Source organism: Trifolium pratense, linkage group LG3 (assembly GCF_020283565.1).
Source record: "Trifolium pratense cultivar HEN17-A07 linkage group LG3, ARS_RC_1.1, whole genome shotgun sequence".
In the NCBI taxonomy this organism is placed as follows: Eukaryota; Viridiplantae; Streptophyta; class Magnoliopsida; order Fabales; family Fabaceae; genus Trifolium; species Trifolium pratense.
The window spans coordinates 28,283,885-28,306,231 of NC_060061.1; the positions used below are offsets into that span (position 1 = coordinate 28,283,885).

Genomic DNA, 22,347 nt, shown 5'->3' on the forward strand with positions numbered 1-22,347 from the left:
CTAAGACGACAGAAGAGACACTAACACCCCAACTTTCTTCTTGTCAAGTGACATGATGTTTAGCACATCATCCTCAACATCAGGCTCAGAGTCACAATAACCTTTGCGCAAAACTCCACACACCAGGTGCAACAGTTTAACACAGGTTTGAAAATAAATCAAACCATACTGCATCTCATCACCAAATCCACACGCCTGAACAACAATAGACAGGTTTAATACACACCCTGTCATAAATAGTCCATCCTCCACTTCTATGGATCATTCAATCAATATGAACTTCTCCAAGTTCAAACAATTTTTTAGTATTCCTTTCTTGCCCACAACCAGAAAGTATCTTCCCTAGGATCTCATCCAGAAAACAGAACAGGATGCCTGCTCTGATACCAATTGAAATTCTGGTATAGCAGAACCAGATGTTGTACAGGATGGTGAAACATCTGGTCTATCATGAATAATATGGCAAGGCATATAACATTAACAACAGATACTGAAAAACGTAAACAGTATATGTTCTACACGATGCTCCAACATTTGTCAGGAGCGATAGTATACTGATGTTGAACGCGATGCTTAACCATCTCGTACCAGTACAGACAAGTTAATAATAAAGTGCAGAACGTAAAACACAAGTTATTTGTTAACCCAGTTCGGTGCAACGTCACCTAATTTGGGGGATACCAATCCAAGAGTGAATCCACTATGATAGTATTAGTTCAAAGCTAAACTTGCCCGTTTACAACTTATCACCTAATCACCACCCGTGCTATATTCTACCTAAGACACACCTAGGTATGAGAACCTCCGCTCAACTCCTCTTAATCACAACCACTGTGATCGTAGACATAACAACTTGTAGATTAAGACACACTTCTTAAACATTCACCAATTCCGTACTTCAAATCTTAGGAATGGTTCACACACACTATCTCCTTGCTTAGAAGCTCTAGAGATATTACAACACTCTACTCATTACCTAAAGGTTTCTGAGTGAGGACATAGTGACCATCTCACAACCCGAGTGGTTCACTTACACCAACTCTCCTAGAGAGTGGCTACATGACACGAAACCCTAAAAGACTACATCGTTGTAAATATTGATTTTGGTTTCGGTGGTTTGTACAATGGTGTCGGCTTCCTTTAAATAACCTGCGCTAGCATGGGCTAAGTCTTGAATTGGGCTTCGAAAACTCAGCAGGATCAAAAGTTCCTTCAAGGAATATTCTTCGAACAAATGTTTTGTTTCCTTAAATGGTTGATTTGATTAGAAACAAAATGGATGATTTGATTAGAAACAAAACTAGGTCATGGCCGCCATCTGAACCATAAGAAACGGCACTACTTGGTGCACAAGTAAAAATCACGTGGATTCCATAAATATAAAATGGCGCGAGATCACAACGTAACGGGCCCGACCCATTGGATGTGGTATCCAATGTTGAAGCATTCTATGCAACATCTTGCTTGTACTGGATGCTGGAAGCATGTAGTTCCACATCTAGCTTGGACATTTGTTTTAGCAAAATGAGGCCAACATAAAACACCAACAAATCCAATTCATAAATTAATTTAAAATAAATAAAAATTCCATCTTCTTAATTTCAAGTGTGATGAATGGCAAAATTAAGGTTAAAATCTGAAAGGAAATTATGAAAATGGACGTTTGGAGAGAGAAGGGGAGACCAAAATTTAGTGTGGCAAAGAGTATTGAAATCATGTGGGGCAATTTAATCTGATGGTTAAGATTAGTGGTACACCGGCGAGAGACTTAATTAAGCCCTCACCCTAGAATCCACAATATTTTTTACTCTCATATATACTTAAAAAAATTATTTATTAATTATCCGGTTTAATGACGGTTCAACCGATTGAATCATGAACCAGAGGTCTCAACGGCTCGATGTTCAGTCCGTTTTTTAAAACATTACGTGTATCGGAATGTTCACGTTTTTTGTACCGAATCCTAACAATATAAAAGTGGAAACTTTTTTTTTACTCAATAAAAGTGAAAACTTATTGCCAACTAGAACATCGACCCGTGCGGTGCATGGGTCTGATTAGCTGTGAGATATATAATGATTAAATAAGATATGATAATTCCAATAATGTAAGGTATATGAAAAAAGTTGAGTAACATTAAACGATAGTTCAACAATAATTTTGGAAAAATATTCATACAAAGAAAATTATGTTATATTACGGAAGACTTCCTTATAGACCACATTTGAAGTCTTAGTCGTATCTTCACTGTCGTCATCGATGATCGATATTTTTAATCCTTTTCTAGAAGTAACTCTTGAAATTGCAACATACAACTGGCCATGTGAAAACACTAGCGACGGAAGATATATCCCAACATGCTTTAAAGATTGTCTCAGACTCTTATTAATAGTCATCGCAAAAGAAATCATTATAGGAAATTGTCTCCGTTGAAATTTAAAAGGAACTCTCACATCAGATGGTGTCAGAGAAAATCTAGGTATGAAAACCTGATCACCAATATTACTTCATGAAATAATTTTTTATTCAAGAGCACGTTTTCTTCAAGAGAACTTGTTCCATTGCATAATCCTAATTTTTGATTCAAATTCCTTAATAGCATAACTGGAACTCCAACTTTAAGTCTCAACTTATGATTTGGAAGTCCCGACGGAAAAATCGCGTTAAAAAATTCGGGAGTATGAACATCATCCACTGTTTGACCGTCTACATTTTGTGTGAGTGGAGTATCATAACTCAAATATGTTTTTTCTTCACCAGGAATTAAATCCAACATATAATCATTTATTGTGTCGACTATTGAATTTTTAGGAGCTAGTATAGCTCTATTTTGGAAATACGTTATATCGTTCATGTTTTGTAAAAGTTGGAGATAGATGCTTTCAACGATAGAAAGCAAGAGGATCACCTGAATTTGGAATCAATAAATCTGATGGAATGTCAAGTTCTAAATCATCGTCGTTGTCATCTCCAATTTCTCCATCGCTAACACCAAAAACCCATTCAGAAAACAATCTTTTTTGTTCAACGTCTGCACTCGAAGCACCACCGAGAAGCCTCATGTTTTTACTCAATGTTAAAACTTCATAAAAATTCCAAAGAACCGAAGAATTAATAGTAGCATGAACAACTTCTGGCCTTGTACCTTTGGGTATTACTGGTAGAATTTGTCTAAAATCTCCGACAAAAACAACAATTTTTCCACCGAAGGGAATGTGTTTATTTTTTTCATCAACAGACTTGAGAATATCTTTTAAAGTTCGATCAACAGCTTCGAAACAATGTTTGTGCATCATTGGTGCTTCATCCCATATGCATTATGTATTAATAGCGCCAAAGGACTTTTAGGAACTATGGTACATGTTGAAAACTCGTCAACATTTAGAGGAATACAAAACCTTGAATGTGTTGTTCTACCACCAGGTATAAGCAATGCAGCGATCCCACTTGAGGCAACTATTAAAACTATCTCACCTTCTGAGCGTAATGCGGCTGACATGGCCCTCCAGATAAATGTCTTCCCTGTACCGCCATAACCATAAAGAAAAAACACATCAGGTTTGTTTTCGTTAACTCTTGTCATGATTGTGTCATATACTTTACGTTGCTCTGAAGTCATAGTTGGCATCAATCTAACATGTTCCTCAGCTAATGATTGTCTGTTATAATTCAATTCGTCGTGTATTAAACTATTTTGTATATCAGGAACTAATGATGTGTCTTCTCTAGGCATTGAAGGATAATCTTTTAAACTCTTCCCACAACTATGTAACATCATCTCAATATCTACTAGTGCATATTGTATCAATTGATCATCGGTTAATATTAAATCTGCAATGTTAAAATCAAAATAATGAATGTGATTAGTGACATGACTATGGTTGTGTTTGCTGTATTGCAAAAAAAAATTGATTTTGAGTTTGATAGATTTGATTTTGGTTAAAAGTGAGTTAAACAGAATTGATTTATGTTTGGATACATTAACGTAAAAATAAAGGGTATTTATAAAAAATATCAATTTTTTTCCTTTTTTTTTTGACAAAATTCTTTTTCCAATTTTAAAAAACTACAATTTAATAAACTATAAATAATATAAAAAGTGATATAAGCAAGGTTACATGAGTAAAAAAATAAACAACTAATAAGTATGATTTTATAGAAATAGATGAAAATATTTTATACCTGGAGCACCAAGCAAGCGTCTCTGTTTGTGCAAAATGTCATCAATCAAAAGATGTGAAGTACTAGTCCAAACTATTTATGGCCTAATCAGCTGATCTGACACCAATAATGTTGCAAACACTATCCTTAAAAAAGTCCCTGAACCCCAGTGACTTGTCTCTTTTATTGCCTCTATATACTCCTTATCATCATCTAGCAAACCTCTTGTAAAACAGACTTCCTTGAAACTATCATATTTTAAATATCCACTGTTTTTAATTCATCAAGAGAAGTAGGACCTTTGACGTAGTTTAACAACGTCATCAAATAAAACCTTTCACCCGCACCAGGTGGTGCAAAGTGAACTCCTCCAATTCAAAAACCTCTTTGTCTTGGAGCCCAATGATGCAAATTTTCTTTCCACACAAACTTAGTTGGGAATCAACTATATGTTAAATTTTTTGCCTCTGGTAATTTCTTGTTTGCATCCTTCCATGCCAAAATTTTTGATGTGCGACTCTTTGGTTTGTTTAGAACGTCTTCAATACGCTCGTTATCTTCAAATAAAACAGTGTGCTCATCTTCAAGATGATAATTAAGTCGCTCAATCGTAGGCTCTCTATAGCGTATATCAAAAGAAAATATCCTCCAAGCAGCTTCACATGCCGACAAATATCTACAGTCATTATACATCTTTATTTCATCAAAACATTGTGACTTGTCGCTTCCATTACCAGATGTATAGAAATTTGCTGTAACACGATCATTGTGACTTGTCACTAAATGCAAAATTGTGTTGTGTGTGAAAATTCTAATATCAATACTCGGTATCATAATTTTAATAGAAATAACATATAAAATAAAATTAAATATAAATAATTGAGAATTTTGGTGTAAAAAACAATCTATTAAAAAATTTGGAACTATACTAACTTCGGTTACGCAAAACTCAACGTAGTAGGTCAGATATCTAATTTGCAATTCATTAACCAACTTCTCCCGATCAGATAAATGATTGGGATTCAAATGACCTGTTTAAATATATATATATATATATATATATATATATATATATATATATATATATATATATATATATATATATATATATATATATATATATATATATATATAAGGTTAGCATAAAGTTTTAAAACAATATCGATTTCAGGAATAAAGATAATAAATCACAAAACAAAATGAAAGTTTAGACACACCTCTGAGTAAATTAGGGATGACAATTTGACCCATACCCAGTGGGCACCCGCAAAAATACCCATAACGGGTAGGGTAAAAACCCGCATTTTGGGTACGGGCACGTGTATGAGTAATTACCCGCAAAAATGAACGGGTATGTGTACCTTAGTACCCACCCCGCCCCATACCCACATAATATATTTATTTATTTTATATATATTTTTATATAATAACATATATATATATATATATATATATATATATATATATATATAGGGGGCTGCTAACTTAGACCCAGTTGGGTCTAAGTTAGCAAGGTGCACCTTTTCAGTTGGACAAAAATACTAATTTTTTTAATTTTTGAAAGAATAAAGCAACAGGGGCATTTCTGTAATTTACCCAACAGTACACGCGCCCCCACCTTCTTTTCCCACCCCCCAGGACACATGGCAGCGTGTGATTGCACAAAATCCAAGCGCGTGCATCACACGCGCCGACAGACGCGCGTGGCTGCAGCCCACACGCGGAGAGAGAAACTTTTTAAAAAAGAAAGGCCACGTGTCAGCATATGATTGGCTGCGTTAATTTTTTTTTCATTTAATACTTTAAACTCAATTATTTCATTGTAAATTAATTTTTTATTTTTTTATTTTTATACCAAAATTCATATTTTTTTTTTGTCTACAAATAGAGACTTGGTTCGTTTGATTTGGACACAGAAAAAAAAAACCCAATTTTTCACTACCTAAATCTCATTTTTCACTACCTTACATCAACTCACTTAAACCATTCTACTAGGAAAATGGTTTCAGAGTACAAATCTCTGAAACCATTCTACATGCTAAATGGTTTCAGAAGCAAATAACTAATAATCAACTTACTGAAACCATTCTACCAGCAAAATGGTTTCAGATTACAACTCTCTGAAAACATTGTACCAGATAAATGGTTTCAGAAGCAAAAACAATTAATAAATTACTCACTGAAACCATTCTACCAGTAAAATGGTTTCAGAATACAACTATGTGCAACCATTCTACAAGCTAAATGGTTTCAGAAGCAAATGACTAATAATCAACTTACTGAAACCATTCTACCAGCAAAATGGTTTCAGATTACAACTCTCTGAAACCATTGTACCAGATAAATGGTTTCAGAAGCAAACACAATTAATAAATTACTCACTGAAACCATTCTACCAGTAAAATGGTTTCAGAATACAACTATGTGCAACCATTCTACAAGCTAAATGGTTTCAGAAGCAAATGACTAATAATCAACTTACTGAAACCATTCTACCAGCAAAATGGTTTCAGATTACAACTCTCTGAAACCATTGTACCAGATAAATGGTTTCAGAAGCAAACACAATTAATAAAATTACTCATTGAAACCATTCTACCAGTAAAATGGTTTCAGAATACAACTATGTGCAACCATTCTACCAGTAAAATGGTTTCAGAAGCAAACATTAGTTTTTAATTACCGTTTTATCTCATTTAATTAACTAAAAATAGTTTCAGGTCTCCAAAAATTTCATAAAATACACCAAAAGTTCCAGAATATTATCTACTATTTTCCTGGTATAATGGTTTCAGTGAGTTGGTTGAGTGGTGCGTGTTAAATTACAACACACAAGTAACGTATTTAGTAGACAAAAAATGAGATTAAGGTAGTGAAAAATTGCGTTTTTTTTTTCGGTGTCCAAATCAAACGAACCAAGTCTCTATTTGTAGACAAAAAAAAATTATGAATTTTGGTATAAAAATAAAAAAATAAAAAATTAATTTACAACGAAATAATTGAGTTCAAAGTATTAAATGAACAAAAATCACGCCCAGCCAACCATTGTGTGACACGTGTCCTACTTTTAAAAAGCAAATTTTTCTCTCTCCATGTTGTAATCCAGTGTGGCGCAGGCGCTGGAATCTGATGGATCAGGATGATCTGGGATGTCTGATTGATCAGACAGTCTTGATGAGATCAGATCTTGGCTGTCTGATGGAAATCAACGGTCTGTAACCATGGTCCTCCGGTACGCGCGCGACACTGGATCCGCGTCTATTAATGGGTATTTTGGGAAAAGAATGTGGGGGCGCGTGTATATGTTGGTAAAATTACAGAAATGCCCAATAGCTCTATTCTTTCAAAAATTAAAAGAATGGGTATTTTGGTCCAATTGAAAAGGTGCACCTTGCTAACTTAGACCTAACTAGGGTCTAAGTTAGAAAACCCCATATATATATATATATATATATATATATATATATATATATATATATATATATATATATATATATATATATATATATATCAATTTAAAAAAATACAACAATTAAATTATTAGACATTTTTAATAAAAATGTTTATTTATAATATAAACACAATGTGACAAGGAAATAAACTTTAACATGAGATTGGTAAATTTTTTGTTTATAATTTTTCTGAGTCAACATTAAAATCTTTTTAAAAAAATAATTATATTAAAACGATATGATATTTTATAATCGATCGATTTATTTTTATCAAAAATGCGGGTAACGGGTATGGGTACTTAGGTACCCATAGGGTATGAGGACGGGGACAAAGATCGTTACCCACGCGGGTATGGGGATAGGTACGGGTATTTTTTTAAACTGCGGGTATGGGGATGGGTACTATAGTACCCTACCCATACCCTACCCATTGTCATCCCTAGAGTAAATTAAGTCGAATTGTGGTGAAGTTGTTAACACGAGACATTGAAATGTGAAAGATGATTTTTTTTAATAGATTTCAATATTGTTGAAGGTGTTATAGTATGAGAATATAGATATAACTTTCCAAATCACACGTGATAATAACTTTCCAAATCTCACATGATAATTATTCTCTAAATTTATGATCCGGTAGAAAAAAAATCATTGATCAGGAAAGACATAAAAATATTTCGTGATGGATAATATAGTCAACAATAATTTTGATATGATATAGTTTTAAAATTGATGGTGCTTATCAATTATTGCACATAATTTTAATTACAATTGGTATACTTGTCATAGTGGTTGGAAATATTGCCTTGCACTGAAGGGTTGCAAGTTCGAATCTTAGTCAAGACAAAATTATATTATTTTTTAATAAAAATTGCAAGATAAAATGGAGAAAAAACATGGAAAACAAATTAGGGTTTAGGGTTTGCTTGTGTATACAAGCTTATAATATAAAATATTAAACTATGTTCATACTCTTGGTGAAGACAACGCTTGCGCAGATTTTTTAGCTAAACTTGGAGCTCACAACCCTGAATCCTACTCTCATATAGCTACTCCGCCTATTGGAATGTCCCTCCTCCTACTCACTGATGTTGGCGAAACTTTATTTTCTAAATAGTTTTTGCTTTTTGTTTTTTTTTTCTTCTTTTCCCTGTGTACAAAAAAAAAATGCAAAATAATGCAACCTGCTAGATTCATTCACGTTAGAAAAAGATTGTCATAAAGTATGCATGCCTTGAATAAAATACAATAATTTAAAGTATATTTAGTTACCATTTTTTTTTCACCACAGTATTTGGCACATTAGATCGCCTAATATAATTTAGGGATCAGTTCTGGCATTAAGTGGTTTGAGTCCTTTCCCGATGGTAATTGCAGGGCATCACACTGTGGTTATCCCTACTAAGTCCAACGTCAATCACCACCGAACCAACTAACGATTGATAGATTTAGTTCCTCTATTTTTGACCTACTCACAAAATTAGTTCCTCTATTTTTTTATTTTAAATTTTTTGGTTTTCACCACCGGTATCTGGTCCACTGAACCGCATAATATGATTCAGGGGGTCAGTTTTGATATCAAGTGGTTCCAGCCACTCCCGATCATAGTTGTGGGATCAAACTGTGGTCGTCCCTACCAAGTCCAAATTGTCCAACGCTAATAACCACTGGACCATCTAACGATTGAATAATTCCTCTAGTTTAAAATCACACGGTTTTGATCCTTCAACTAAGTTTTGGTATTTAAAAATGATAATTTAACTTCTTTTTTTTCCCATAAAAATAATTTAACATATTTTAAATGAAGTATTATAGAACTTAGTAAAATTGAATTATCAAAAGTCATAAAATTATAATAAAACTCATTAAAAACTTCAATTTTAATTTTAAAAATTACTCATTTTTATAACTTAATTAATAAAATATAAATAATTAATAAACTTGAATAAATCTATATATCATCATATTGTATGTCATATCATTTAAAATGAGAGATCAATTTTATAAATGGGTGAAAATAAAAAGATAAAATTGAAATTAAAGTTTAAATAATTTTAAATAGATTAAAATAATTGACTCTAAAAGATTTATCGGGTGATTGTATTCCTCATCATTGTCATTTTCATCACATCGACTTTTCCTAAAGCAACTTAAGTAGCGGAGCGGACAAGGGTATAATGGTAATTTCGTAGGGCGCAGCCCATAATCAGTAGGGTGGCAAAAGTACACCTCGTGATTTATTAGGATGTTGATCCTACCGAATGAATATGTGACCCCGTTGCCTTATGACCCAAAGATATAAGGCCTATGAAGGAGTCCCTCTCACTCTTGATAAAAAAAAGTATGAGTTGTCTTCAGGTATCTCTCATCTTCATACCGACAAAAAAAAAAAAAGATTATGCTCAAAACCAATTCAAACATTGTTTTTCATGTTCACCGTATCAAAATCTCCTACTTGCTCAATTTCTTAATACATTTAATTTAATTTGATAACATCCCATTTGGAGAATGAAAATGAAAAAGACCAATTTTTATTAATTATATTATTACTAAAATTAAATAAAAAATAAAAAATATTCCGTGTTTTGAAAACAAAAAAGGCAAATGTTAACATGTGCACCTAAGGCACATGTTAAGAATACAAATATAGAAATATTTTCTCGAAACATGTGTATTATATCTTTTAAGCATTAAATTCGTTTATAATATTAAATGCAAATTTCTAATTATAGAAATCTTAACATGTGCCATATATGCACATGTTAACAGCACCCAACAAAAAATCTACTTTTTGTAAAAAAAAAAAAAAAAAATAAAATATTCTACTCAATAAATAGATAAACGTTACAAAACAGTTGACTCGACAAAACCAAAACCCAAACCCAATGGCTCAAACTATCTTCTCCTCCATACTCTCTTCCTCTTACTTCCTTCACCGCTCTCACACTCCGAACCTCTCCCTCCGAACCTCTTCCCTAACCTATCCATTTTCTTCTCCGATTCACCGAACCACCACTTCCATTGCTGCTGCTGCTAACGCCGTTCGTCCCAATGTTGTTCCTCCCATTGAATCTGTTACGCAGGTAGGTCAATTAATCAATTCTTCATTATTTTTAAATTAATTATGTGATAGATATTTCTTTTATTGATTCAGGTTATTCTGTGTTTTGTAGCTAATTGAATCGTTGATTAATGGTGTTGATTTGTCCGAATCTGAAGCCGAATCTTGTCTTCACTTAATGTTGAATGAAGCTAATGAATCTCTGATTAGCGCTTTTCTTGTGCTTCTGAGAGCTAAAGGAGAAACTGTTGAAGAAGTAACATACTCATTCACTATTTTTTTTTCTTTTTCAAATTGTTTTAATTATTCAGTCTTGCTGATTTTACTAAACAATTTCCGTTGACTATTCAACATTATCATAAATGCACATAATAACTTGGGAGGCATACATTTACAATCCTACCAAGCACCGACAAAAATGCCTACACAATACCGACAACGACACTATGAATGTGTCTGATCTGCTAACAATTAAGGGACTGATTGTACTGTGCTTGGTTTTAAAACTGTTTTTAGGACTTGATAAATTTGAGGACAGGAGATTGATAAAAATTTGTCCCTCACTAAACCACACTACAATTTTTTGTTTCAAGCACAAATTGTTTAAAATACAAAAATACTTTTTCTTCATTAAATATCGTACAAGATAAAAAGTTGTTCAATACCTTCAAAGTTTGTCCCGTGTTGTTTTGCGTTGTTTTGTCCCGTGTTGTTCTGTCTGGTATTTACCTTTTGTAAACCAAACAGACTCTACAGTAATAATTTGAGACAATAAAAGTAATTGAATCTAACTATATGTGTTGGACACTAAACATGTCTTCCATTTGAAGTGTCGGTATTACATAGGTGTAAGCTAAAAAAAATGTGGAACAATTGAGTAAGAGATGATTGAAATGTTTTATTTTATTTTATTAAATGTGTGTGGATAGATTGCGGGGTTGGCGAAGGCTATGATGAAACATGCTACGAAGGTTGAAGGTTTGGTTGATGTGGTTGACATTGTGGGAACAGGAGGGGATGGTGCAAACACTGTTAACATTTCAACTGGAGCTTCCATTCTAGCTGCTGCTTGTGGAGTAAAAGTTGCAAAGGTGATGTTCTGTTATTAATTGAGAATGAGATTTAAATGAGTTCCTGCTTTGGTGTGTGATGAATATTGGGTGTTTCCTTGTTGCAGCAAGGAAGTCGTTCGAGTTCTTCCGCATGTGGAAGTGCTGATGTGTTAGAAGCATTGGGAGTCATTATTGACTTGGGTCCTCAGGTTAATGCAAATCACTCGTTTACTGCCCCTCTCTGTTAACTAGTAGAATTTCTTAACAAGATATTTTTAGCGATAAAAGCATTTGAGTAAATTTTTATTTCTTTCTGTTTTTGCAAATCAGGGGGTTAAAAAGTGTGTGAGTGAAGTGGGAATTGGATTTATGATGTCTCCGAAGTATCACCCTGCAATGAAGATTGTCAGACCTGTAAGAAAGCAGCTCAAAGTAAGAACTGTATTCAATATATTGGGTCCAATGTTAAACCCAGCACAAGCCCGTTTTGCAGTTGTTGGTGTATACAAAGAAGACTTGGTAAGTTCCATCACCGATAAATTAATTGATCTACCATCAGTGGCGGCTTGCACACATGTGCAAGATGTGAGACGGCATCGGGCCTCAAAATTTTGAGGGCCTCAACTCAAAATTTTGAGGTCCTATAATATTGCTTATATATTATTTATACCTATAAAATATCAGATGTATATTAATAGATTAATTTTTAGGCCCTGAAATAATAGTTATATATTGTTAATGTTCATCAAATATCATATGAGTATCAATAGATTAGTCATCTATACTCGTAAATATAGTTCTAGTCCATTTTAATCTTTGCATAAAATTTAACCTTAGATTAGGAGGTTCCTTTTTGACGTTATAAACAAAGATAATTATTTTGTATTTCTTGTCCCATTTGATTTAATGCAATTGGTTTAATATTGATAATTTATATGTTTACAAGAATAAGAATCATATTTTTTGTAATTTTTTTTTTTTATTAAGGAGCCACTTTTATATTTTGCACAGAGCCTCCTAAAACTCGGAGACGGCCCTGTCAACCATGTACTAATGTATTCTCAATTAACCTTTTACTTCTGTTAAGAATATTCAATCAAAAAGGGAGAAAAATATAAGAAATCTATTTGTTCATAGCATTTTTCTTTGTGAAGATTGATATTTGTGAAACCTCATATTTAATTGGTTTATATTGAAATTTTTTAAACAAGTTTAACCCTTTTTCTTGTATTTATATCATCCGATTTTAGTTATTGTTTCCGTTAAACATTGACTGCGAAGCAACCGAGCTCCGCTTTTGAGGTTTTGTCTCCTGGTTCTTTACCTAACAATCATTGCATTTGTATCCTTCAAAAGAAATGTAGATCATCGATTGATTGACTAATTCATCCATATAAGAATGTTTCTGTTCAAATCAGAACTTTTAAAATGCTCAGGGTCATCCTATTTTGTTGATGTGGTTGTAGTATAATACTAAAATTGACACACACGATGGTCAAATCCAAAAACATTTATTTTTGGTTTCTTATTTTTTATATCTTCTCAAAAAGAAAAAATAGACAGAGGAGTTGAGGATCTAATTCTTGTCGTTTTTCTCCATCTCTGTCATTCCTAATAAGCTTTCTGTCTTGGCCTTTTGGATAGGTTTTCAAAATGGCCAAAACACTTGATAGATTTGGCATGAAAAGAGCTTTAGTTGTCCACTCTGAAGGTTTGGATGAAATTAGTCCTCTTGGTGAGATCTCTTGCTTGCTTTACATCTTGAAATCATTTATTTGAAAGACATTGGTGTCTGAATCTGACTTGTGTGGTACGTTCTGACTCGACTTTACCTTCAGGACCTGGTCTGCTGCTTGATGTTACTCCAGAAAGGATTGATAAATTCTCATTTGATCCCTGTAAGCATATGATAATTGATGGTTTTTATATGTTTCTGTTATGAATTGATACAGTTCATATGCTACTATTTGGGTGTTGTAATGGATCTTTTACTGGACATGCATACCTTTGCACACTTTACATTAGATTGTTTATTGGAACAGTGGAGTTTGGCATTCCTCGGTGCACTCTTGAAGACTTAAAAGGCGGTGACCCAAAATACAATGCAGAGGTTCTCAAACGTGTTTTGGATGGAGAGAGAGGACCTATTGCCGATGCTTTTGTGAGTATACTTGTTTTTTTAATCATATAGAAAACTTAGACGGTGGTATTTTTTGTGTAGCTGATGGGAGGGATGCTGCCCATGGAATGAAAAATATAATAATGCTTTCAATGCAACTTTGGCTAGGAGTTTATGAAAATTTGGTTAAGATGGAATATATTCCCTTCTATCTTAGTTTGATCCTGTTACTTAAAATTCTATGTGAATCATTTTGATTCTAACCTTTTCATTTTGCTATGGGCTTATGGCTTTGCTTGTGTTTGAAGAAATTGAATATAATATGAAATTATGTCAAGATTAAAGATTTCATGATGATGAGATATGGATGGTGTATACTTTTATTTCTCCCATAAAGTAAAAAATGTCTTGCCATTCTAGAGACAACTATCTTACTGAAATTCAATTAGTTGCACATTCTCTATTGCTCTTTTTGTTTCAATTTTCCTGTAAAATACTGAAATTCATTATATGTCCTGCATTATCTCTTGGTACTCTGATCACTCGTTAAGTATGTACACATTAGTAGTATCATAACACATTATGTACAAACTAGGTTCTCAATGCTGCAGCAGCTCTCTTGGTCAGTGGCTTTGTGAGGAACCTAGCTGAAGGGGTGTCTTTGGCGCGTGAAACACAACAATCAGGAAAAGCTCTTAAGACTCTCAACTTGTGGAGGGATATCTCAAATGTGAGTTAAATTTTGGATTCTGCATCTACCAATTTCATTGCACTCATGTGTTGCTAACATTCTTTTGCATCCTGTTATTGCAGAAAATAAAAGATGCCGGGGACATATAATATGCCCAGGTCATTTCATGTGAACCAGAATTTCGTTTTGTACACTGGATTCATACAAGGAGCCTGATACTGTACATGTATTGTCGAATAGATATACAAAAAGGAATTTAAATTATTATCGACTGTAAACGTATTTATCCTTCAGAACCGTTCAAAATGTAACATTCCCCTCTAGTTTGGGAATATTGTAACTGTGTTTCAATTATTATAGATAATAAAAGTGGTTATTTCATTTTGGAAGATGATATGTATAGCCTATGACACTTAACATTTTTCTAATTCTTGTAAAACTTTATTGTGAGATTGCAACAAATGGCTCAAAGATGGATTGTGTTTGACGTCCGATTTTCATCTGACTCAATTCTTTTCTACCCCTCAAAAATCCAAGTTTGCCCCTTGCGGTTTGAAACATTTTTGCCAAAAAAACTTCGGTTCGTATTCACCGAAGCCAAATATTAGACCATTTCGGTAACTGCAAACCGAACATTAGCGTTTTCGGTACACAAAAAACGAACGTCAGCTTGTTCGGTATCTGCGAACCGAAATGTCCTAGATTTCGGTATGTTGGTCGCTGGAATTAGGCCATTTTCGGTAGAATTTTACCGAAATAATTGTTTCGGTACCTGCGAACCGAAATGTCCCAGATTTCGGTAAGTGGTTACCGAAATTTATCAGCATGTCAGCTTATTTCGGTTGGTATAAACCGCAGTACCCCAGGGGCAAAAACGGAAATTCAGGGGGTAGAAAAGAATTGAGGGGGGTTGGGAGAGAAAACATCATTCAGAGCGCCTTCACCTCTTGGGCTTGACGCTCCATGGTTGTGGCCCGTACCAAATATTTTGGTCCCAAAAACTTCGCTCATACTACACAGAGATAGCTGAGTGAGTAGAAACAGAATAGACCAACTACGTTTGTGTTATGCTAAACGATTGAGCTACGGTATGATTTATGAGATTTACTTTTCTACCCTCCTGGTTACTCACGCGCAATACGAATTTCCTTTTTTACCCTTCCGTGACTTAAGTAGTGGACGTTATAGAAATGAAATTTTGAAAATTATAGCGTCCACTACTTAAGTAGCGGACGTTATAAAGGTAGGGTGTTTTGGGGGTTGTCCGCTACTTAAGTAGTGGAGCGGACAAGGGTATATTGATAATTTCGTAGGGCGCGGTCCATAATCAGTAGGGTGGCAAAAGTAAACCTCGTGATTTATTAGGATGTTGATTCTACCGAATGAATATTTGACCCTGTTGCCTTATGACCCAAAGACATAAGGCCTATGAAGGAGTCTCTCTCACTCCTGATAAAAAAAGTATGAGTTGTCTTCAGGTATCGCTCATCTTCATACCGACAAAAAAAAAAGATTATGCTCAAAACCAATTCAAACATTGTTTTTCACGTTCACCGTATCAAAATCTCCTACTTGCTCAATTTCTTAATACATTTAATTTAATTTGATAACATCCCATTTGGAGAATGAAAATGAAAAAGACCAATTTTTATTAATTATATTATTACTAAAATTAAATAAAAAATAAAAAATATTCCGTGTTCTGAAAACAAAAAATCTACTTTTTGTAAAAAAAAAAAACAAAAAAAACAAAAAAATTCTACTCAATAAATAGATAAACGTTACAAAACAGTTGACTCGACAAAACCAAAACCCAAACCCAATGGCTCAAACTATCTTCTCCTCCATACTCTCTTCCTCTTACTTCCTTCACCGCTCTCACACTCCGAACCTCTCCCTCCGAACCTCTTCCCTAACCTATCCATTTTCTTCTCCGATTCACCGAACCACCACTTCCATTGCTGCTGCTGCTAACATAGCCGTTCGTCCCAATGTTGTTCCTCCCATTGAATCTGTTACGCAGGTAGGTCAATTAATCAATTCTTCATTATTTTTAAATTAATTATGTGATAGATATTTCTTTTATTGATTCAGGTTATTCTGTGTTTTGTAGCTAATTGAATCGTTGATTAATGGTGTTGATTTGTCCGAATCTGAAGCCGAATCTTGTCTTCACTTAATGTTGAATGAAGCTAATGAATCTCTGATTAGCGCTTTTCTTGTGCTTCTGAGAGCTAAAGGAGAAACTGTTGAAGAAGTAACATACTCATTCACTATTTTTTTTTCTTTTTCAAATTGTTTTAATTATTCAGTCTTGCTGATTTTACTAAACAATTTCCGTTGACTATTCAACATTATCATAAATGCACATAATAACTTGGGAGGCATACATTTACAATCCTACCAAGCACCGACAAAAATGCCTACACAATACCGACAACGACACTATGAATGTGTCTGATCTGCTAACAATTAAGGGACTGATTGTACTGTGCTTGGTTTTAAAACTGTTTTTAGGACTTGATAAATTTGAGGACAGGAGATTGATAAAAATTTGTCCCTCACTAAACCACACTACAATTTTTTGTTTCAAGCACAAATTGTTTAAAATACAAAAATACTTTTTCTTCATTAAATATCGTACAAGATAAAAAGTTGTTCAATACCTTCAAAGTTTGTCCCGTGTTGTTTTGCGTTGTTTTGTCCCGTGTTGTTCAGTCTGGTATTTACCTTTTGTAAACCAAACAGACTCTACAGTAATAATTTGAGACAATAAAAGTAATTGAATCTAACTATATGTGTTGGACACTAAACATGTCTTCCATTTGAAGTGTCGGTATTACATAGGTGTAAGCTAAAAAAAATGTGGAACAATTGAGTAAGAGATGATTGAAATGTTTTATTTTATTTTATTAAATGTGTGTGGATAGATTGCGGGGTTGGCGAAGGCTATGATGAAACATGCTACGAAGGTTGAAGGTTTGGTTGATGTGGTTGACATTGTGGGAACAGGAGGGGATGGTGCAAACACTGTTAACATTTCAACTGGAGCTTCCATTCTAGCTGCTGCTTGTGGAGTAAAAGTTGCAAAGGTGATGTTCTGTTATTAATTGAGAATGAGATTTAAATGAGTTCCTGCTTTGGTGTGTGATGAATATTGGGTGTTTCCTTGTTGCAGCAAGGAAGTCGTTCGAGTTCTTCCGCATGTGGAAGTGCTGATGTGTTAGAAGCATTGGGAGTCATTATTGACTTGGGTCCTCAGGTTAATGCAAATCACTCGTTTACTGCCCCTCTCTGTTGACTAGTAGAATTTCTTAAAAACATATTTTTAGCGATAAAAGCATTTGAGTAATTTTTTATTTCTTTCTGTTTTTGCAAATCAGGGGGTTAAAAAGTGTGTGAGTGAAGTGGGAATTGGATTTATGATGTCTCCGAAGTATCACCCTGCAATGAAGATTGTCAGACCTGTAAGAAAGCAGCTCAAAGTAAGAACTGTATTCAATATATTGGGTCCAATGTTAAACCCAGCACAAGCCCGTTTTGCAGTTGTTGGTGTATACACAGAAGACTTGGTAAGTTCCATCACAGATAAATTAATTGATCAACAATGTACTAATGTATTCTCAATTACCTTTTACTTCTTGTTAAGAATATTCAATCAAAAATGGAGAAAAATATAAGAAATCTATTTGTTCATAGCATTTTTCTTTGTGAAGATTGATATTTGTGAAACCTCATATTTAATTGGTTTATATTGAAATTTTTTAAACAAGTTTAACCCTTTTTCTTGTATTTATATCATCCGATTTTAGTTATTGTTTCCGTTAAACATTGACTGCGAAGCAACCGAGCTCCGCTTTTGAGGTTTTGTCTCCTGGTTCTTTACCTAACAATCATTGCATTTGTATCCTTCAAAAGAAATGTAGATCATCGATTGATTGACTAATTCATCCATATAAGAATGTTTCTGTTCAAATCAGAACTTTTAAAATGCTCAGGGTCATCCTATTTTGTTGATGTGGTTGTAGTATAATACTAAAATTGACACACACGATGGTCAAATCCAAAAACATTTATTTTTGGTTTCTTATTTTTTATATCTTCTCAAAAAGAAAAAATAGACAGAGGAGTTGAGGATCTAATTCTTGTCGTTTTTCTCCATCTCTGTCATTCCTAATAAGCTTTCTGTCTTGGCCTTTTGGATAGGTTTTCAAAATGGCCAAAACACTTGATAGATTTGGCATGAAAAGAGCTTTAGTTGTCCACTCTGAAGGTTTGGATGAAATTAGTCCTCTTGGTGAGATCTCTTGCTTGCTTTACATCTTGAAATCATTTATTTGAAAGACATTGGTGTCTGAATCTGACTTGTGTGGTACGTTCTGACTCGACTTTACCTTCAGGACCTGGTCTGCTGCTTGATGTTACTCCAGAAAGGATTGATAAATTCTCATTTGATCCCTGTAAGCATATGATAATTGATGGTTTTTATATGTTTCTGTTATGAATTGATACAGTTCATATGCTACTATTTGGGTGTTGTAATGGATCTTTTACTGGACATGCATACCTTTGCACACTTTACATTAGATTGTTTATTGGAACAGTGGAGTTTGGCATTCCTCGGTGCACTCTTGAAGACTTAAAAGGCGGTGACCCAAAATACAATGCAGAGGTTCTCAAACGTGTTTTGGATGGAGAGAGAGGACCTATTGCCGATGCTTTTGTGAGTATACTTGTTTTTTTAATCATATAGAAAACTTAGACGGTGGTATTTTTTGTGTAGCTGATGGGAGGGATGCTGCCCATGGAATGAAAAATATAATAATGCTTTCAATGCAACTTTGGCTAGGAGTTTATGAAAATTTGGTTAAGATGGAATATATTCCCTTCTATCTTAGTTTGATCCTGTTACTTAAAATTCTATGTGAATCATTTTGATTCTAACCTTTTCATTTTGCTACGGGCTTATGGCTTTGCTTGTGTTTGAAGAAATTGAATATAATATGAAATTATGTCAAGATTAAAGATTTCATGATGATGAGATATGGATGGTGTATACTTTTACTTCTCCCATAAAGTAAAAAAAGTCTTGCCATTCTAGAGACAACTATTTTACTGAAATTAAATTAGTTGCGCATTCTCTATTGCTCTTTTTGTTTCAATTTTTCTGTAAAATACTGAAATTCATATATGTCCTGCATTATCTCTTGGTACTCTGATCACTCGTTAAGTATGTACACATTAGTAGTATCATAACACATTATGTACAAACTAGGTTCTCAATGCTGCAGCAGCTCTCTTGGTCAGTGGCTTTGTGAGGAACCTAGCTGAAGGGGTGTCTTTGGCGCGTGAAACACAACAATCAGGAAAAGCTCTCAAGACTCTCAACTTGTGGAGGGATATCTCAAATGTGAGTTAAATTTTGGATTCTGCATCTACCAATTTCATTGCACTCATGTGTTGCTAACATTCTTTTGCATCCTGTTATTGCAGAAAATAAAAGATGCAGGGGACATATAAAATATGCCCAGGTCATTTCATGTGAACCAGAATTTTGTTTTGTAAACTGGATTCATACAAGAAGGTGCCTGATACTGTACATGTATTGTCGAATAGATATACAAAAGGAATTTAAATTATTATCGACTGTAAACATATTTATCCTTCAGAACCGTTCAAAATGTAACATTCCCCTCTAGTTTGGGAATATTGTAACTGTGTTTCAATTATAGATAATAAAAGTGGTTATTTCATTTTGGAAGATGATATGTATAGCCTATGACACTTAACATTTTTTTAATTCTTGTAAAACTTTATTGTGAGATTTCAACAAATGGCTCAAAGATGAATTGTGTTTGACAACCGATTTTCATCTGATCTGATGATGTCACTATGATTTGTTGGAACTGTTTGGTACCAAACTGTTTTACCACTTGATCATTCAGAGCGCCTTCATCTCTAAGCTATTTGGTCCCAAAAACTTTGCTCATACTACACAGGGATAGCTGAGTGAGTAGAAACAGGATAGACCAACTACGTTTGTGTTATGCTAAACGATTGAGCTAAGGTATGATTTATTAGGATGTTGGTCCTACCTAATGTATGTGACCCCGTTGCCTTATGACCCAAAGACATAAGGCCTGTGAAGGAGCCCCTCTCACTCCTGATAAAAAAAGAATGAGTTGTCTTCAGGTATCTCTCATCTTCTCACTGTTTTACTATATATATGCTGAGACTGACTTTGGCATCTGAGTGCCTTTTGCAGGTCCCCTCGGCTACCATTCTCACTGTAAAGGTCATCCACCACTGCCGGATATCTCTCACCATCAACATTCCTGAGGTTGATTGATGTTTTCAGACGGGAACATTGACGCCCGCCATGGGGACGCGGTAAAACATTTCTTCGGCCACACATTTCTCTTCATCCTATGAAATCTGGTGTGAGAGATGGGATCAATCTGTTACCTTTTGTTAACATCAGGTCATGGAACAAAACCCCCCAAATCGAACCCTTTACTAGTAAAACCTCATCCTCAGCCACACACCATTTTCCAATTTATGGGAAGCTTCATTGCCGGGATAGTCGTATGAATCTAAAGGAGGGGTGAGCCGAATTTCCATCTCTTTGAGAACCCTAATAGCCACCCTTCTTGAAGTTGCTCTGACCACCATGATGCCAGCTCATGAAGATGAGCACCATATTCAGATTCTCCATCTCATGCTCTGCCTGTTGAGCTGTTTATTTTCACAATTGGAGCAAGTTCACCAGTGATCTCTGTCACGGTAAGTAACTTCAGTCAACATGTCAGCCAACATGTCAGCTCTATTATTCTTTTTTTTTTGTTTTTTTTTTTTCATATCTCACATCATCGCTTCTTTGTGATCTGTGGCTGTTGGAACGGAAAACGCTCAAAACCACCGCAAGTGACCGTCATTACCTCTGTCAGGAGTGCCAGCTGCTGCACTGAAAATTCATAGCCCTTTCTTTTGCTGTCATCTTCCTCTCCCTTGGTTTTATGAGTTGATTTGCACCTTTCTCGACAATTTCAAAACCCCATGTTAATGGTGCGCTTAAAGGTGTGTTACCGAGCTTTTTAAAGATTAAAAAACACTTTGGATTTTAATTCCCAATTGCCGTTGCTATAGCTGATTAGTGATTATGTATCCGAGATTTGAAGTTGCTTGGCAGTTGCTCTGAAATTAGGCGAAAAGTGTTTTTGCAAAGGGTACAAAGTTTTCAGCCATTTTTGTTTTGAAGTTTTGTGAGAGGAAAATGTAGGCTGACTCTTCTCATTACTCGATATATTGAATACTGGTGGGTGCTTGTAATTAAATGTATGAGTCCCCGATATTGAATTTTAATTGTAAACCGTTTAAATCTAGGATAATATTCTAGTTTCAAAATTGTCAACAAGATATGTTTTGATTTTTTTTTTTATAATGTCCCCCAATTTTTTTTTTATTACGGCAATGCCCCCCAATCCAAAAATATTTCTGTAATACCCTTTTTTTGGGACAATTTCTATGCGCTGACAGCAGAAGTAGGTGGCGGAATTGCCAATTTCGCCATGTCCTTGTGATGGCGGAACTCCCATCCTCGCCATTAACCCACCTTTATTTTTTGTTTTTTATTTTTGTTTTCTAGTCCTCCCCTCCACAAGTTTCCTCAACCACCCACCATATTCAAAACCAACACAAACACCTCCATCTCTGTTTCTGCAGATCAACACACAACCACCACTATATTCATTCCACCATTTTTCATCTTCATCATATTAAGTCTTTCATCAACACAATCACCACCACTGCTTTCA

General features: G+C 34.4%; 2 protein-coding genes and 1 pseudogene across 4 annotated transcripts; 2 read left to right on the top strand and 1 right to left on the bottom strand.

Moving 5' to 3' along the window:
• LOC123914897 lies at window positions 1-4,995 on the bottom strand (annotated as a pseudogene).
• Window positions 4,996-10,468: 5,473 nt separating this feature from the next.
• LOC123914486 (anthranilate phosphoribosyltransferase, chloroplastic-like) lies at window positions 10,469-14,922 on the top strand. 2 transcript variants are annotated; one of them, XM_045965682.1, is made up of 10 exons: window positions 10,469-10,693; window positions 10,784-10,927; window positions 11,601-11,762; window positions 11,849-11,932; window positions 12,054-12,242; window positions 13,368-13,458; window positions 13,562-13,621; window positions 13,766-13,884; window positions 14,438-14,572; window positions 14,656-14,922. In XM_045965682.1, the coding sequence occupies exons 1-10, from the start codon at window positions 10,496-10,498 to the stop codon at window positions 14,680-14,682; spliced, it is 1,209 nt and encodes a 402-aa protein (XP_045821638.1). In that variant the 5' UTR covers window positions 10,469-10,495; the 3' UTR covers window positions 14,683-14,922. The 2 variants fall into 2 exon arrangements, with proteins under 2 accessions (XP_045821638.1, XP_045821636.1); XM_045965680.1 differs by lacking the exon at window positions 14,656-14,922 and having other exon boundaries at window positions 10,473-10,693; window positions 13,766-13,892; window positions 13,928-14,518.
• Window positions 14,923-16,326: 1,404 nt separating this feature from the next.
• LOC123915739 (anthranilate phosphoribosyltransferase, chloroplastic-like) lies at window positions 16,327-20,294 on the top strand. 2 transcript variants are annotated; one of them, XM_045966956.1, is made up of 10 exons: window positions 16,328-16,556; window positions 16,647-16,790; window positions 17,464-17,625; window positions 17,712-17,795; window positions 17,917-18,105; window positions 18,740-18,830; window positions 18,934-18,993; window positions 19,138-19,256; window positions 19,809-19,943; window positions 20,027-20,294. In XM_045966956.1, exons 1-10 carry the CDS (start codon window positions 16,356-16,358, stop codon window positions 20,051-20,053), a joined length of 1,212 nt encoding a protein of 403 aa, XP_045822912.1. In that variant the 5' UTR covers window positions 16,328-16,355; the 3' UTR covers window positions 20,054-20,294. The 2 variants fall into 2 exon arrangements, with proteins under 2 accessions (XP_045822910.1, XP_045822912.1); XM_045966954.1 differs by lacking the exon at window positions 20,027-20,294 and having other exon boundaries at window positions 16,327-16,556; window positions 19,138-19,264; window positions 19,300-19,889.
• The last annotated feature ends 2,053 nt before the right edge of the window (window positions 20,295-22,347 follow it).